Source organism: Durio zibethinus, chromosome 24 (assembly GCF_047325235.1).
Source record: "Durio zibethinus cultivar Kanyao isolate XHJ-2024 chromosome 24, ASM4732523v1, whole genome shotgun sequence".
Lineage (NCBI taxonomy): Eukaryota > Viridiplantae > Streptophyta > Magnoliopsida > Malvales > Malvaceae > Durio > Durio zibethinus.
Genome location: NC_143185.1, coordinates 953,845 through 969,535, shown reverse-complemented (window position 1 = coordinate 969,535; position 15,691 = coordinate 953,845). Strand labels below are relative to the sequence as shown.

General features: G+C 29.6%; 1 protein-coding gene across 1 annotated transcript in view; it reads right to left on the bottom strand.

Annotated features, from left to right (window-relative positions):
* Positions 1 to 446: 446 nt before the first annotated feature.
* The window catches only part of LOC111315887 (agamous-like MADS-box protein AGL31), a 34,076-nt gene continuing 18,831 nt past the window's right edge, over positions 447 to 15,691 (bottom strand). The window contains exons 2-6 of the mRNA XM_089753991.1: positions 4,064 to 4,142; positions 2,470 to 2,528; positions 2,277 to 2,376; positions 2,074 to 2,115; positions 447 to 993 (exon numbers count right to left, since the gene is read on the bottom strand). Of these exons, the coding sequence (XP_089610117.1) occupies positions 787 to 993; positions 2,074 to 2,115; positions 2,277 to 2,376; positions 2,470 to 2,528; positions 4,064 to 4,142 (487 nt within the window). The 3' untranslated portion in view covers positions 447 to 786. The remainder of the gene's footprint in view (positions 994 to 2,073; positions 2,116 to 2,276; positions 2,377 to 2,469; positions 2,529 to 4,063; positions 4,143 to 15,691) is intronic.

Sequence of the window (15,691 nt, the reverse complement as noted above, 5' to 3'; positions counted from 1 at the left end):
GGTTTACTGGTAGTTTGTAACAATTTAACACTGATATGCGTCAAATACAATAACTCTTAATGAATAAATTTATATTTGATGCATACATAAATTAATTTTTTGTAAGTGTTTCTGAACTCTTGTTGATTCCTTCCACCCAATCGAAGTGAGCCTGACCTGCCTGTTAAATCATGGTCAAACCAATGGTAAATTGGCATTGGAGATCGTATCATGGTTTCGCTGGGCAAAAGTATCATGAAAATTAATAAAAAAAAAGGTAAAGAAATAGATTAGAGTAAATTATAGCCACTCCAATTTCAACTTTACTCCACTAGTCAGCCAAAGTTTTAACTTCTAATCCACTCTGCACATGGCAGATTAGAAATAAACATTATTATATTATTATTAAATAATTATATATGAGTGGTGCTAGGGCATACAACAGATCAGTTTTGTCAGTGCGAAGCTTTATTAGCTTAGCTTAGACTTTTCCTCCAGGTGGGCAGAAATAGAATTGCCCTTTTCTACTCAGCCATTATTCTAAAGTCCTATTCACAGCTCGGGAGGAAGAGGGACGGGTATATCACACACACACACACACACACACACACACACACACACACACACACACACACACACACACACACACACACACACACACACACACACACACACACACACACACACACACACACACACACACACACACACACACACATATATATATATATATATAATGCATAATAATGCCATTCCCACAGCTAGAACAAGTGGAGCAAGCCCCTTTGGAGTGGAGGTTCGTAGATGCTAGAATGAGGTTCTTGGTTCACTCTTTCGCCATCTTCCATGTCCATTCTTGCTGCAATCTGGAGTTTTTGACAGAAACCAAACCAAGTTCATTGAGATTATCAAAGTGACAGAGAGCCAGGTTTTTGTAATATCTATACTCTCTCTATTCCAGCTTATAATTACCTCCTTGTCTATGTTATGATTTTCTTGCCTCAGTTCTTTCTCCTGTTCAATACATATACTAAATAGGTTAGAATAAGTAACAATCTTCAACAACTGTCAACGTCTTGTTAATTGTTAGGATTGATCATGTCTGACTTGCTATTTGTGGCTGCACTACAAATTACACAGATTATATCTGATTTTGCTACATTAATTCATGTGAACCATATCCATATCTATATCAATCGCCAAAACAGTACAATAACACTAGAATAGGTGGTCTGAAACGTCAACATCATTTGAGGAAGCCACCAGCTATAAGTTCATTATAACATACATAATACTACACAGCAAACAAAATTTTCTATTTCACAAAACTAATGGATTCCTCTGTATATTCGTAATAAAGGAGAATAACTAGCAACGATCAAGAAACATGGTTCTCACAGAATCAGGAGCAAAAGCAGATTAATTTCATATTGCATATGAAAGCCCATAAACATAGGGGCATTGAATGATGAATCCTGTATTTTAAATTTCTTATCATAAAGATTCTCTTAAATATTAACATTAAGATTCATTGCATCCATGTTCATACTAGCTTTAACAACTTAATTTCAGCGCATGCAGTAAGCTGTACCTTGAGTTCCCACAATATGCATGCTGTAAATCACCAAAAAACACTGGAAGAAATACCAATTATTTAGAGTACAAGTTACTTATAATAGAACTATTGAAACACCACTGGGGACATTTGAACTGGTTTTACAATAGATTTGGGGTGTGGTTGGAGCACAAACACAAAGTCCAAATCACCTTTTGGCTCTTTCTTCACACGCATTTTGTGTCAAATGCAAAGCAAATGCAACTCAAAATTAAAAGCAATTAGGAAGCTATTATTTTTTCTGGTTCAACCTTATTATCCTCTTTTAAATTCTTGAAACCATAATATTTCAGACATTTTTTTATCTCATAATATATAATAATTCAACCACAATACTACCAAAATCTTTGAGTACTTGTTCATCATATGTAGCTTAAAATTGCATTATTCCACTGTAGCTCTTTTGCAGAAGTTTCTAATGTTGCACATCCACAAGGGCATTAAATTTTCAGATGAAAGGTTTGATCAAGAACGTGTACCTTTTCCTGCAATGCAGCGACAGTATCCATCATTACCTGTGTCTGCAGACGATACTTATACCATGAGCATCATGAAGGTGAAAGTTATGTTCAGATTTTTTCATAAGAAAACCCTAATAGTCATCATATTAAAATGCGAAAGCTAGCATGGATTAAAACATAAAAAAGGAGAAATTCAACATTGAACAAAGAGAAGCAATGACCTTTCGATTTCTAGTTTGTCTTAATATGGAATCCAATTGCTTCTCCATCAGCATGAGTTGCATCATATTTAGGTGTTCAATGTTGTGACCTTCAGTGTGTCTACAAAAGGATTAATCCCAATCAACTGATTCCGTGTAATATAATATTAAAAGGTCAAAACAAGCGTATCCAAATTGAGTGCTAAGTGCTTACCTTTCAACCATTTCCTGTAGGCTAGTACCTTTCCAAATATCCATGAATTCTTCATGAATCTGTTGTTCATTAACCCAAAAAAAAAAAAAAAAAGACAAAGTCAATACTTAGAAAAAAAAAAGTTTCTTTTTTAGATTATAAGGTGCTTTCTCTATATGTTCATCCATCTTAAAAAATTGAGGAGAAAATCTGTCCCCTTAAAATGTCATCATTATATGCAATGAATAGTATTAGCCTAACTGGTGTATTTAAGAAATTGTATTATTGGAGTTAAAATAATAGTATTATATTTTTTATTTATAATATTTATTATTTAAAACAATATTGATAAAGTTAAATATAGAATAAAATATCTCAAAATATGATACAATTTTAAAATAAATAAATATTTTTAAACTCATTAATTAAACTTCTACTCGTAGTGAAATAATTATTAGAATTCTCAAATTAAAATGAAAGTAAAAGAAAAGATAAAATTTATATTTTGAACCCTTAAAAAATTTTAAGAAATCTTAGTTGTGTCAATATGCTAATTATATAGGAAAAACACTAATGTTTTATGCTAATTATATATATTATTCAATTTCAAAAGTTGCGTGAGATCAATGGTTGATTCAGCTCTACCACTTCCCTCTTAAAGCTAAGATGTATGACCAACTCTGATCTTTAATGGCTTGGTTACTATTATATGATCTAAACCTACTGCCAAGGTTTGCTTTTGATTTCACCATAATTCCATGACTGAAATTTAGAATTCCTTGGAAAGAACTAATCAAAAATTATTTTTATAGTTTGGCAAAAGGATGTTAAAGGTGACTGCAACTCAAAACTGTCATCAGATCTGAATGATGAGGGTTGTGTGAGAAGAAGAATTGCCACTGCCATGACTGCACCAAACCCAAAAGCTTCTGATCTAGGTTCAGCTAAGGTCAGTATACCGAGACTACTTGAGAGTTAGAAATATATATAGGTACAGGATAATTATCATTGAAACAATTTGTCACTCTCAACTAGATTAAGATTAATAAAGTTTTTTCTGTTGGCTTGCCAAAAACTGGACCCTCTAAGAGAAGAAAATTTGTGGTAATAATTTATTCTGGTTTTAAGTACGTGTTTTGTGCATAAAATTATAATAAAATATAATAAGATAATATTATGATTAAGATTAAATTAAATAATGTTATTTTATTTTGTATTTGATGTGTGCAAGGATTATAATAGATAATTTATTTATTGATCAAAATTATTTTTTCTCGAAATTTATATAATTTAAATTATTAATATAATTTTTAAGGATATAATAAAACATATAAATTCAATCTTATAGATTAAAAATAATTTTTTTTTACTTTGAAAGAATTGAATCATCTTATACTAAAAGAATGATTAATTTTTCTTATAATCTTATTCTTTTTTTTTTAGATACAAATCAAATATGATATAAAATAATTTCATCTTATTCTATCATATCTATCATCTTATATATCAAACATGACTTAAAGTTTTTATTTATGTTATAGAACTTTTGGACAAATTAATTTCATTCTTCAATGATTGTGCAAAATTCAAAAAGAACAGAAAGAGTTTGACAAACCTTTGCTTCATTGACGCTATTGCAAACAGCAGCTTCTTCACCTGCATGAACTAAGTAGCGGTCCAGAATTTTTTTCAAACTGTAGCACAAGGAACAAAACATAAAAAAGAAAATTAGTAAAAATTTAACCATCAAAGTTATTAAGTAGAATTCTTACACACAAAAGATAGCACTTAATCCTCATACATATGAAGAGATTCTTATTTTGGTCTATGTGGCATTGATATGGCATATTTCATTAAATTTTTAAATGTGATTGACGGCATGAATAAACTTGAAATATTTTTAAAAATTATGGATGAAAATTGAATTTTAAAAATGTTTTGAAGAGCAACATTCTCTTATAATATTGTATTTCATTATACACGAAAATAATTGCGATATAATACAAATTATGCAATTAAGGAACAACTTTTAGATTGTGTGCTAATATCTTTTCAAGCATTTAGAACCAAAATAAGTAATAAAATTTTTAATAATGCTAATAATAAATGAAGTCAAAGTCAAATACTCTGTGGTGAGATTAAATGGAGCATTTGCCCTCTGATGAATCTAAAAATTTAATTGAAGACAAAATTAGCCTTTTTATGATAGGAAGATTATATATACTAGAAAGAGAAAATAAATGTCAAATACTTGTTTAGGATGAGCTTTCATTTTTATATTATTTAAATTATCGAATCTTTGGTTCAATGATTAACATTTTTTGTTCAAAGAATTGAGTTTGGATTTCACTAATTCATTCAAAAATATTATTTAAATTATAAAATTTCTTAGGATTATTTTTAGAATAAATAATCCATTTTTTTACTTTTCAAACTATTTACTTTGTTAAAAAAACAAAGGGAGCATATTACTTATAATGATTATAATATAATGAATTAATCACAATTTAGAATTATGTGGGATCCATCAAAATTTTATTTACTTTGTTAAAAAGACAAAAGGAGCATATCACCTATAATAATTGTAGTATAATTAACCAATCACGATTCAAAATTCTGTAGAATCCATCAAAATTTTTTATGAAATTCACAATTATAAGTCATGGACCCCTTACATAAATTTTTATTTTAATTAAACAATTGTAACATTATTGTAAAATAACTGTAGGTTATATGCTCCAAAAAAAAAGTGAAAAGCATTTAAAAGAATTACCTTGTTTGGTAAATGAAGAAAGAAAAAGAAATAGACCAGTTATCCTATTTTTATTTAGTTAAGGAATATAAAGGATATTGGGTGATCAATTATCCTAAAAGTTTAAGTTGATAGAAATCTATTTAGTATATTTATTCCAACATATATTCGCATGCAAGTTGGATTTGCATATGAACCCAAATGTATGAAAAAGGTGTAAGAAGAAGAGGTATTTAAGACACAATACATAATCTAATGGACAAGAAAGACAATAAATAGGTGAAGAAATGTTTTAAGGAAAAAATATTTTAATATTCAAATTTGAGAGTTTAGATACCATGTTAACTTAATAACTAGTTATCTCAAAAGGTTTAACTAATATATAGGAGAGGACTCATCTAATTTATCTATTCTAGCATTAAGGATATGAAATATAATTTATTTTATACTTTTACTATTATTATTATAAGTGATAGAGGCTTTGGAATTTCATATAAATTAAGAAAATGATAAAACTTAGTATACTTAATAAGAAAATTATAAATAATATGAAAACTATAAAGGAACCTTTGGTTCACGGATTCTTACTTTTTCTTTTGGAATTTAATTTTTCGTTATCTGATTCTTTAGTTTTGTTAGAAAATTTTCTCCCACGTGAAGAATCTTATATTTTCAACAATATAAAAAATAATAGGAAATTATTTACCCTTAAGAAATAAAAAGAGTATTTTTTGGGAAAAGATGATGTTTTATTAAAAAAAATTATCATTTTGAATATTTAATACATTTCTTTACTTCAAAATGTCTTTTATAAAAATGTCACTCTTTTTAACATTTATGAGCACCAACTATAAAAAAGTCAATTTGTATATTTTTTTTGTATAGGGACAATCAACGTTTATATAGTAATTAAACTCTATGTAACTTAACAAAATATATATATATATTGAGGGAAAATATTTATTTACAGCTGATTGTAACCTTATAATTTGTATATTTATATTTGTATATCTAGAATTAAGTATTTGTATCTTTAGAATTAAGGATAAAAAATTATGATAGATAATCCTTCAATTATAGGATCAGTTTTAGAAAAATTTAATTTCCTAGTTCGTTCACTAGTTAATTGTATATAAATATAAGGTGCTTGTATAATTTTTTACGAACAGTTTCTTAATATACATTCAGTTTTATTCTTTATTTTTCACACAATTTTATTTTTTAGTTTTTTCACATGGTATCGAGCTTCAGGCTTTTATTGGGAAAAAAAATTTTTTTAGCCTTCATTACTTAATTCTATTTCAGGCCTTCATAGCCAAATCTTGTTAAAATTTTCAATCTTATTTTTTTCTTCTTAGGCATTCATTGTTTAAAATCATATCTAGTTAAACTTTTACTATCAAGACTTGTTTTGGTTATGATAAAGATAATTATGCCAAAGATAGTAAAATCTATCACTATTACTCGATATGAGGAAGTAACAACTGATAAAACTATTAAAGTACTACAAAAGTCTCGAGAACAAATAGAGTTGGATAGAAAAGAGATTGAGAAACTAAAAAGCCTATTGGAAACTGTTGAAAACCTACTAGGATATGTTCTTTGGGTAAAGTCTTTAGTTTAGGTAAAGCTTCTGGTTCTCATGGATTAAATGTCTCGATTAAGCCTATTACGAGTTCTTGAGTCATTGACTCAAGAGCCATAGACCATATGGCACATTCTTTACAAAAGTTTAGTACATATATCTTATGTCCTAGTAATAATAAAATTATTATTATAAATGGTTCACTTATTACAATGGTAGGATTAAGAGATATTCAAATTCATCTTTCGTTTGTTTTTAAAAATGTTCTTCATGTTTCTAGATTATCTACTAATATGATATCTATATAAAAACTTACTAGAAACATGAATTGTAAAATGATTTTTTATCTCTCTTATTGTGAATTTCAAGATCAAAGTTCAGGGAAGAGTATTGGATTTGCTAAGGAGAATGATGGATTATACTATATTAAGATATCAAACAACACAAGTAATATCAATAATAGTTTACCTTTGTCAATTTTTTTTTTGAAAAATCTCTCAATAAAGATAAAATCTGGCTTTATCATTTTCATTTTGGACATCTCTTTTTTAGAACTTTGAAAAACATGTTTCCTTCTTTGTTCAAAGGATTAAATGTCAAAAAATTTTATTATGAAGTTTGTGAATTTGCAAAGCATAGACGTGTGTCTTTTTCAATTAGCAATAAAAGAAATTTTATTTCTTTTTACTTGATTTATAGTGACATATGGGGTCCCTCTATAATTCTTAATATTTCTAGTACAAAGTGGTTTGTTTTTTTCATATATGATTGTACCAAAGTCTTTTAGATATTTTTACTTAAATCTAAATTAGATATGTGTAGACACTCATTTGTGTCTGAGCCTAATTAGGTCAATTTCTTTTGTTGTTAGTATTTTTGTTATTATTATAGAATATATTATAATATAATAATATGGTATACTACTATTATTAGTATCAGTGTTATTATTATTATTATTTTATTTTATTTTCATTTTTTTCATTTTTTTATTTTCTTTTTTCCTTTTTGCTCCAATCCGCACGTGAAGGATAGAATCAGAATCAAAATCTCACATAGTCAAACTTTTTAATACAAATCGTATCAATATAATTGTTGAAATTTTGGACCAAAAATCATGCTAGACATAATGCAATTCCAAGATTCAAGCTTGAAATTGATCTTATCCTTTTTTCTAAAACTAGGTCTAGGTCTGCCTATAAATTGAATTAGCTCTGCAGATGATGGACATAGAAAATTCTTAGAGAGAAAAGTCTGAAAAAATTTTGGGTAGTCGGAATATTCTTAAAGTTTGATTTTAGGATTTTTGGTTCAATATGAAGTTTTTAGGTTTAATTTAAGGTTTTTTGGGGTTGGAATTAGGATTTTGGATAATTCTGGGAGCAATAGGGGCAAATTTGGAAGAAATCTAGAAAATTTTGAAGAAATCTGGGTTTTTCTAAAAATTTTTGGGTTTTTTGGGATGAACATGAGTTTTTTGATGAAGTTTTCGATGATCAGTTGAACTTTTTGGCCATATTCCAGCCATTTTTCCAGAAACCTGTGGGTTTTTTAGTTTTCGATTGAATTTTTAGGTAACTTTTCAAGAAAATTAGTGAAATTTTTAGTTTTCAATTCAAGTTTTCGGTAGATTTCTTAAGGGATTCCAGAGAGAAGGTAGAGAAAATTGGGGTAGAGAGAAAGAGCAGAGGGTGTCTGAGAAAAAATGCTAGAAAATGCCTTTTATACTGACTAAGAACGACGTTGCTTTGGGACAACCTAGGATCCGCATGTTGACTTGGTGACCCATGTGTTGACCTACGTTTTGACCCGACCTGATCGCAGGTTTTTTTCTTCTATTTTATTTTATTTTATCTCATTTTATTTTTTATTTATTTTTTTGGTTTTATTTCTACTATTTTATTCTTGAAAATAATTGAGTTTTTTTTTTAAATGATTCTATAAAAAAAAAAACCTCTTCAAATAAAAAATCTTTAGAAATAAAATTTTCAAAATAATAATAAAAATCTTTTTAAGTTTTCAAAAAATATTTATAAAAAAATCCTTTTAATATAACAAATTTTTTTCAAATAAAAATCCTTCCAAAATAAATTCATTAATTTTACCAAACTATTGGAGAATTTTCATGAATTTAAAGTTTATAGAATCCACTAAACTATTGAGAAATTTCATAAATCAGTTGTTCAAAAAAATAATAAAAAAATAAAAATAATTTTTATTCTCTAAACTATTGGAGGATTATTTTTAACTTATACCAAACTATTGGAAAACTTTACTAATTTTTTTGAATAAAAAAATATGTTAATAAATTCGATGATGGAGCCTCTTCAGAATGAGACACTAGTCTCTATGAATACTTATGAGGTGAGAGAATTATCTTAAATTACTTCCAAATTATTGGGACAATTTTAAGACTAATTTTCAATATTAAATATTTTGATAAATTACAAACATATACAAGGCTTGGATAATTGGAACTTAAACTGATACATTCTTTATATGGGTGTCATGGGGGTGCTATAGCCTTCTCTATGTGTAATCGACTGCCACACTTAAACTCTAATTTTATAGATCAGAATCTACTATTTGAAGATACCTAAGTCAATCTTGAGACTTTTTTTTAAATATGATAGATTCAATCAGGTGACAAATCATACTTAAACAAAAAAGATTGGTGGCGACTCCTTTTATTCATGCTTAGCAGTAGGTCAACAGATCTATACGTTATGACAGTTTAACGGCTCTACTGGGAAACTTGAGAGTCAAGCCAGTAAATGATTCCTTATTATCCAGGCCTTGCTTAATAAATTTGAGATTTTTATGCTTGCTTAATTATTTATTTTTTTATTTCCTTGTCATTGTTTATACCTGTTTAATTATTCATTTATTTTTTTTCCTGGTTTATACATGCTCAATTAATTATTTGTTATATATATATATATATATCTGTCATTCATTTGTATATGTATAACATAAGCTTTTCACTCGAGCTTTACCTTTAGGAGGGAGTGAAGTACCTATGCCTTTGTGAGATTTTATATCTTCGCATGGGTCTACAAAACACTCCCACTCAGATTGAACCCATTTTGCTTGTAGCTTATGATGAGCGAGGATTGGGCTGTTTTATTAGTCTGTGATGGACCATGATATAAGAAAAAATTTGAGAACCTTTAAGAATTGACCCAAACCACATATAGTTAATCTTAAGAGCTCAACCATAGATAAAGCCTTATCCTCCCACCCTTTATAGTTAATCCAAAATTCAAGGTCATGTTATTATCTTACTTACTATATGGTGTTTATTCTATGTTTTATTGAAGTGACTAACTAATTTCTTTATCTTCTTTTATTTCTTTTCCCTTTTGTGCATATTCATAAACATGCATAGTGTTATTATCCCAAAAGTTATTTCAATAAAAACTTTCATGGACTCTACAAAATGTTAGGTTTGTGGCTCATCTGCATTGTTCAAATGTGACTCTCTTATAAATGTAAAGATAGAATTAGAGAAGAAACAGCCAAAAGAAAGAGCTTGTTTGTCATCTGGTCATATCTCTACACTGCCAAAAGAAGTTTGCTTTCTCTTCAAACAAAATGATTTAAAAACCTATTAGATATATGAAACAGTATGACTCTTTCAAGGCATAAAGCTTTTTATTAAAAGTTTAGGCATACTGCATATCTTTTGTCAATGGATATTGATAACTCACTCATTAAGGTGATGGTACAATTTTGGGATCCTTCCTACTGTTGCTTTATCTTTAATGAGGTTGATTTGGTGCCAACTATAAATGAGCACTCGACTTTAGTGGGCATGCATTTACTATATCCAGACAGAATATATGTGAAGAAGAACAAATCAGGGAATCATAAAAAATTAACCCACATTCTAAGAGTAGGAAAAGAGATAATAGATTTTTACATTCAAGAAAAAATAAAGCATAAAGGTATCCCATGGGAAATTCTTCGAGATTTCATTGTCAAGCATCCAAATGATGATAAAGGGATGAATGTATTTGCTCTAGCCATATATGGGTTGGTCATTTTCCCTAAAGTGTTGGCCATATTAAGATAGAAGTGGTTGATCTTTTCAAACAAATTGAAAAATGGTGTAATCTTTCTCCAGCTATCTTGGTGAAAACCATCAGATCTTTAAACTTTTACAGACAAAATGACAAGGTAAGATTCATGGGTTGCATACCATTACTATATCTGTAGATGAAAAGTTATTTCGAATGTAAAAAGAGTGCATTCTCCAAGCTTTATTTCTGCACCCAAAACCTAATTAAAGAGTTCTGTCAAAGCATTTGGTCAAAAGTAAAGACTCAGAAAGAGTGAAAACATCTATTGCAAGAACTCATGCTGATCAAGTAAAATGGTTAGCTTTATGGATGAACAGGGAACCTATGAAATCAATGTGGAGATGAGATAAAGTTCCATTTTTAAGTCTATGGGGGTTAACGAGTTATGCACCAGTGATGGTAAGGAGACAACATGGAGCTGAACAATTTACTCTTAGGACATATAAGCTTAGCTAGTTTGATTGTTCATATGGAGAACCCGAAACTTTTCAAAAAATTGATAGCATGATTAAAGCTTGGAAGAAGCCCAAAAGGGTAAGCCCTGGACCATTTATTGATAAAGCCACTTTGAAATATCTGAATTGGAGAACCAAAAAGGGGTAAGAGATGGCACTTACACCTACAGACCAGTGTCAATTAGTAGACCATGAGTTAGATGATATACCTCTAGAACCAAAATTTGTAAGAAAAAAATATGAAGCAAAAAAAGAAAAACTAAAACAAAAAATTTTGAAGCTCCAGGGAAAAAAAGACTAGTGGCAAAATAAAGCAAAAAAATTAGAAAACCAAGTCTACAGGATTGTTAAAGATTATAGCAAGGCCTAAAAAGTTGTTAGAGAATGAGACGATGCCTTTAAGGAATTAAGAGAGCTGCACTAAGAGCATAAGAGATTGCGCATACAGGTACAGGCCAAAGAAATTAACAACACAGATCTAGCTTGTGATAACAAAAAGTTAAAAAAAGAATATGCACAAATAGAATATGATTATGAAAAAGTTTAGTGGGAAAATTAAATGCTTTTAGACTACATTTTGACCCTAACACTAAAATTGAATGAACAAAAAGATCATGCTAGAACCTTCACAAAGAAGCACAGAGAACTATTCTATCAGGTATAATGCGGTAAGAGAGAAGGGTTGGAAAGATAAAGATATATAAAGCACCTCACAACTCAGATAGGCAAAGCAATGACCAAGATAGGTGAGATGACAACAAAGTTTGAGACATTGAGAGCTTTAATTATACCAGTAGGAGAGCATAGACAGAGATTGTTGAACTTCATTGAGGAGGCTAAAGACCAGTATGAGCAAGTTAAGCATTTTTGGTAAAGAAACAATATTAGATTTGATGTAAGACATACTTTTGTGAAATAAATGAAGGTTCACTTTTATTGAATTTTTAAGTGGCAAATATTTTATTTTATTTTATTTTCATGCATTGCATCACATTTACTTATTCATTATCATAACATCATCATTGATTTTTAATTGTGGTACCAAGGTACAAAAATAGCTACAGACTCATACAATACTCGGGCTAAAGCTAAGAAGATGAAGCAAGATAATTTAAATCACCTTGAGAGGATAGGAAATGCTTATAAGGTACTTGAAAAAAAATTAAGCAAAATTTTGGAAGCCCTGAAAAAGGTAAATAGAAAAAAGGTATTGGAGGAAGATACCTCACCTGAAGCTACTGAATCAACATATCTTCAAGGTTTCAATCCATAACAGACTCAAACTGCCCTAATCTTCTAATATTAATAAATAACTTTTTCAAAGTATAACTACTTAGGAATGACTTATGCACCTGGTTATGAGAATGTCTAAGGTTATGACAAACCTATTTTTGTTGAAAAAGTAGTAGAGCCTATTCAACTCCCTACTATGGATATGGCAAAAAAGAAAAAAAACTACACACAATGACGTCTTTAAAAAATTTTAAAGTTGATCAAGCTATGAATAGGCTCAAGAAAATATTATGGGCTATAATTGATTTCTACGAATCTATGGATGCAGTGAGGTTTTATCTGGTACCCGATATGGTGATACCGCTTAAGTTCAAAGTATCGAGTTTGAAAAGTATGATGGTACCAAGTGCCCTATCACGCATATCATAATGTATTATCGTAAAATAGCTACACATGCTAGCAATGAGAAGCTGTTCACGCACGTCTTTCAAGATAGCTTAATTGGGTCTGTAACAAGGTGATATATTCAGGTAGATGAAACTCGCATAAAGATGTGGAAAGATCTAACTCGATCTTTAATTAATCAGTACCGTTATATCATTGATATGACCTCCAATCACTTTTTTTTTATAAGGGATGGAAAAAAGCATTTGAATCTTTCAAGCAATATGCCTAGAGGTGACAGAATGTAGTTACTTAGGTACAACCTTTCTTGATAGAAAAAGAAATTATAATGCCATTTGTGAGCACTTTAAAGTCTTCATATTATGAAAAAATGATAAAAAATGTAATTAAAAACTTTACTGATAAGGTGATTTCGAGAGAGATCATAAAAAATGATAAGCTTGAAAGAAGAGAACCTTTTAAAAGAGTAATTAAAAAGAAAAAAAATGAGGTTCAAGTTGGGAATCTTGAAGGGCAACAATTCAAAAGCTACTCTCGACCAACCTATCCTACATACCATAACATAGCAAGTCATGCCTTTACCTTTCAACCGACTACATGACCTTCTTATCAATTTTCACCATAATCACCAGCTCACCTAGTTGGCACAACAAGTAGTGTCCGAGAACCATGAACTAGGAAAAGACCTACATTCGACCCTATCCCTATAAGTTACATTGAACTATACCAAGAACTTTATAAGAACCACCTAATTGCTCCCATCCCTACTAAATAGCTTGAACATATTTATCCTAAATGGTATGATTTCAATACCTACTGTGATTACCATTTTGGAGTAGCAAAACATTCTATCGAGAATTATGTGCACTTCAAACATAGGGTGCAAAGTCTAATCAAAGAAAGGCTAATAAGCTTTGATACTAGTGGGAATTCAATACCCAATGTCAGTAAGAATCTTTTACCCAGTCATACAATCAATGCTTTGGAGAAAGGTAGAAAACATGTGAAAAAAAGGGTAAAAGAGCTTAAGATGTCATTTAACCTACTGTATAAAGCCCTATATAAAGTTTAGATGATATAACCAGTAGCTTTATGCATCTATGTGAAAAGATACATCATAAATCAAAGAAGTCAGTATCATAACGGAGTTTCAAGATACTTAATTGACATAAAGTACAGAAGCTAATAAACTTTTACCAGATAGAGTTATATGAAGAGTTAAGAGCCTTGAACGACATCATTGTGGCAATGACAAATAGGTGGGTGCCAAAACCTATCATCATACACTGTAAGGAGAAGCCATAATCAGTTGGAAATAAGTTTGTTCCCAAACCAGTAGCTTTTAAAGTCTTACGTCCATTTCTCTACAAAGATGAAAAAATGGTACCTTAGAGATATGAGTATGAAGTAATGACTCAAAGGTAGCAAAAGGATATGTCGAAAGCTAAAACTACCATTATAACGAGTGTAAAAGGCATAACTAGAAGTGGAATATGTTATAATCTGAAAACTTTAGAGAAAACAAGAAAAGAAAAAGAGAAATAGACTAAACTAGAGATTTTAGAGAAATATGCCCCGAAGTTTATGCCTGAAAAATAGGTATATGAGTTTTTAAAGCAAGTCAAGCATAACGAATATTCTATGGTTAAGTAATTGAAAAGATGTCAGCTAAAATTTCTCTATTATCACTTCTTCTGAACTTTGAACCACATTATAATACCTTGCTAAAGGTATTAAATCAAGCTTATGTGGCCTATAAAATATCTGTAGACTATGTGAATCACTTGACAGGGAACCTAATGGTGCCACATCACCTTTTTTTTAACGATGATGAGATTTTTGTCTGAAGGTAGAAGGAACACTAAGATGTTACACATCATCGTTAAATGTAAAGGCCATATAGTAGCTAAAGTTCTTGTTGATAATGAATCAGCTATTAATGTTATATATGTGTCTATTTTGGCCAAGCTACCCTTTGATATATCCCATATCCAAGACAATTAGATGGTGATTCAAGTATTTGATAAAACTAGATAAGAAGTTTTGAGAGATGTTGAGTTGCCCATACAAATTGGGCCATGTGTCTTTAATATAAAATTTCAGGTCATGGATATCTCTCCATCATATTGTTACTTATTAGAAAGGTCATGGATCCATAAGGTAGGCATTGTCTCTTTCTCACTGCATTAAAAGATCAAATTCAATGTAAAAGAATAATTGTTAATTGTGACTGGAGAAGAAGATCTATTGGTGACCTAACCCATAAATGCCCTATATGTGGAAGCAATAAAGGAATCATTGAAATGTTCTTACTGATCTTTTAAACCTATTAATGTAGTAGGTGAAGAACTTAAATTCAGTTAGATTGTGATCAATCAGATGATTAACAAGGTTGAAGTATTGGGTTCGATTTTGGCAAAAATCTTTAAAGGATAAGAGAGCTTCCTAAGATTAAAGATTACAGTTATAAATTAGGATTAGTTTATGAGACAGAAGAAGTACAGAATAACAACAAAAGGGAAAAAATAGACTAATGATCTTTCCCTATTTAAATGTAATTTTCACTCTTGAAAGATACATGCACTTGGAAGATGAAAAAGACATAAAAAAAGAACCAAAATGGTAGAAAGCTTTTGCCAAGCTATCCATTCATATGGTGGATAATGAAAGTCAAAATGAAAAAGTTTCAGTTTACCTCTACCCATTTGAATATGAATTGAAGAATTAAAAGTTC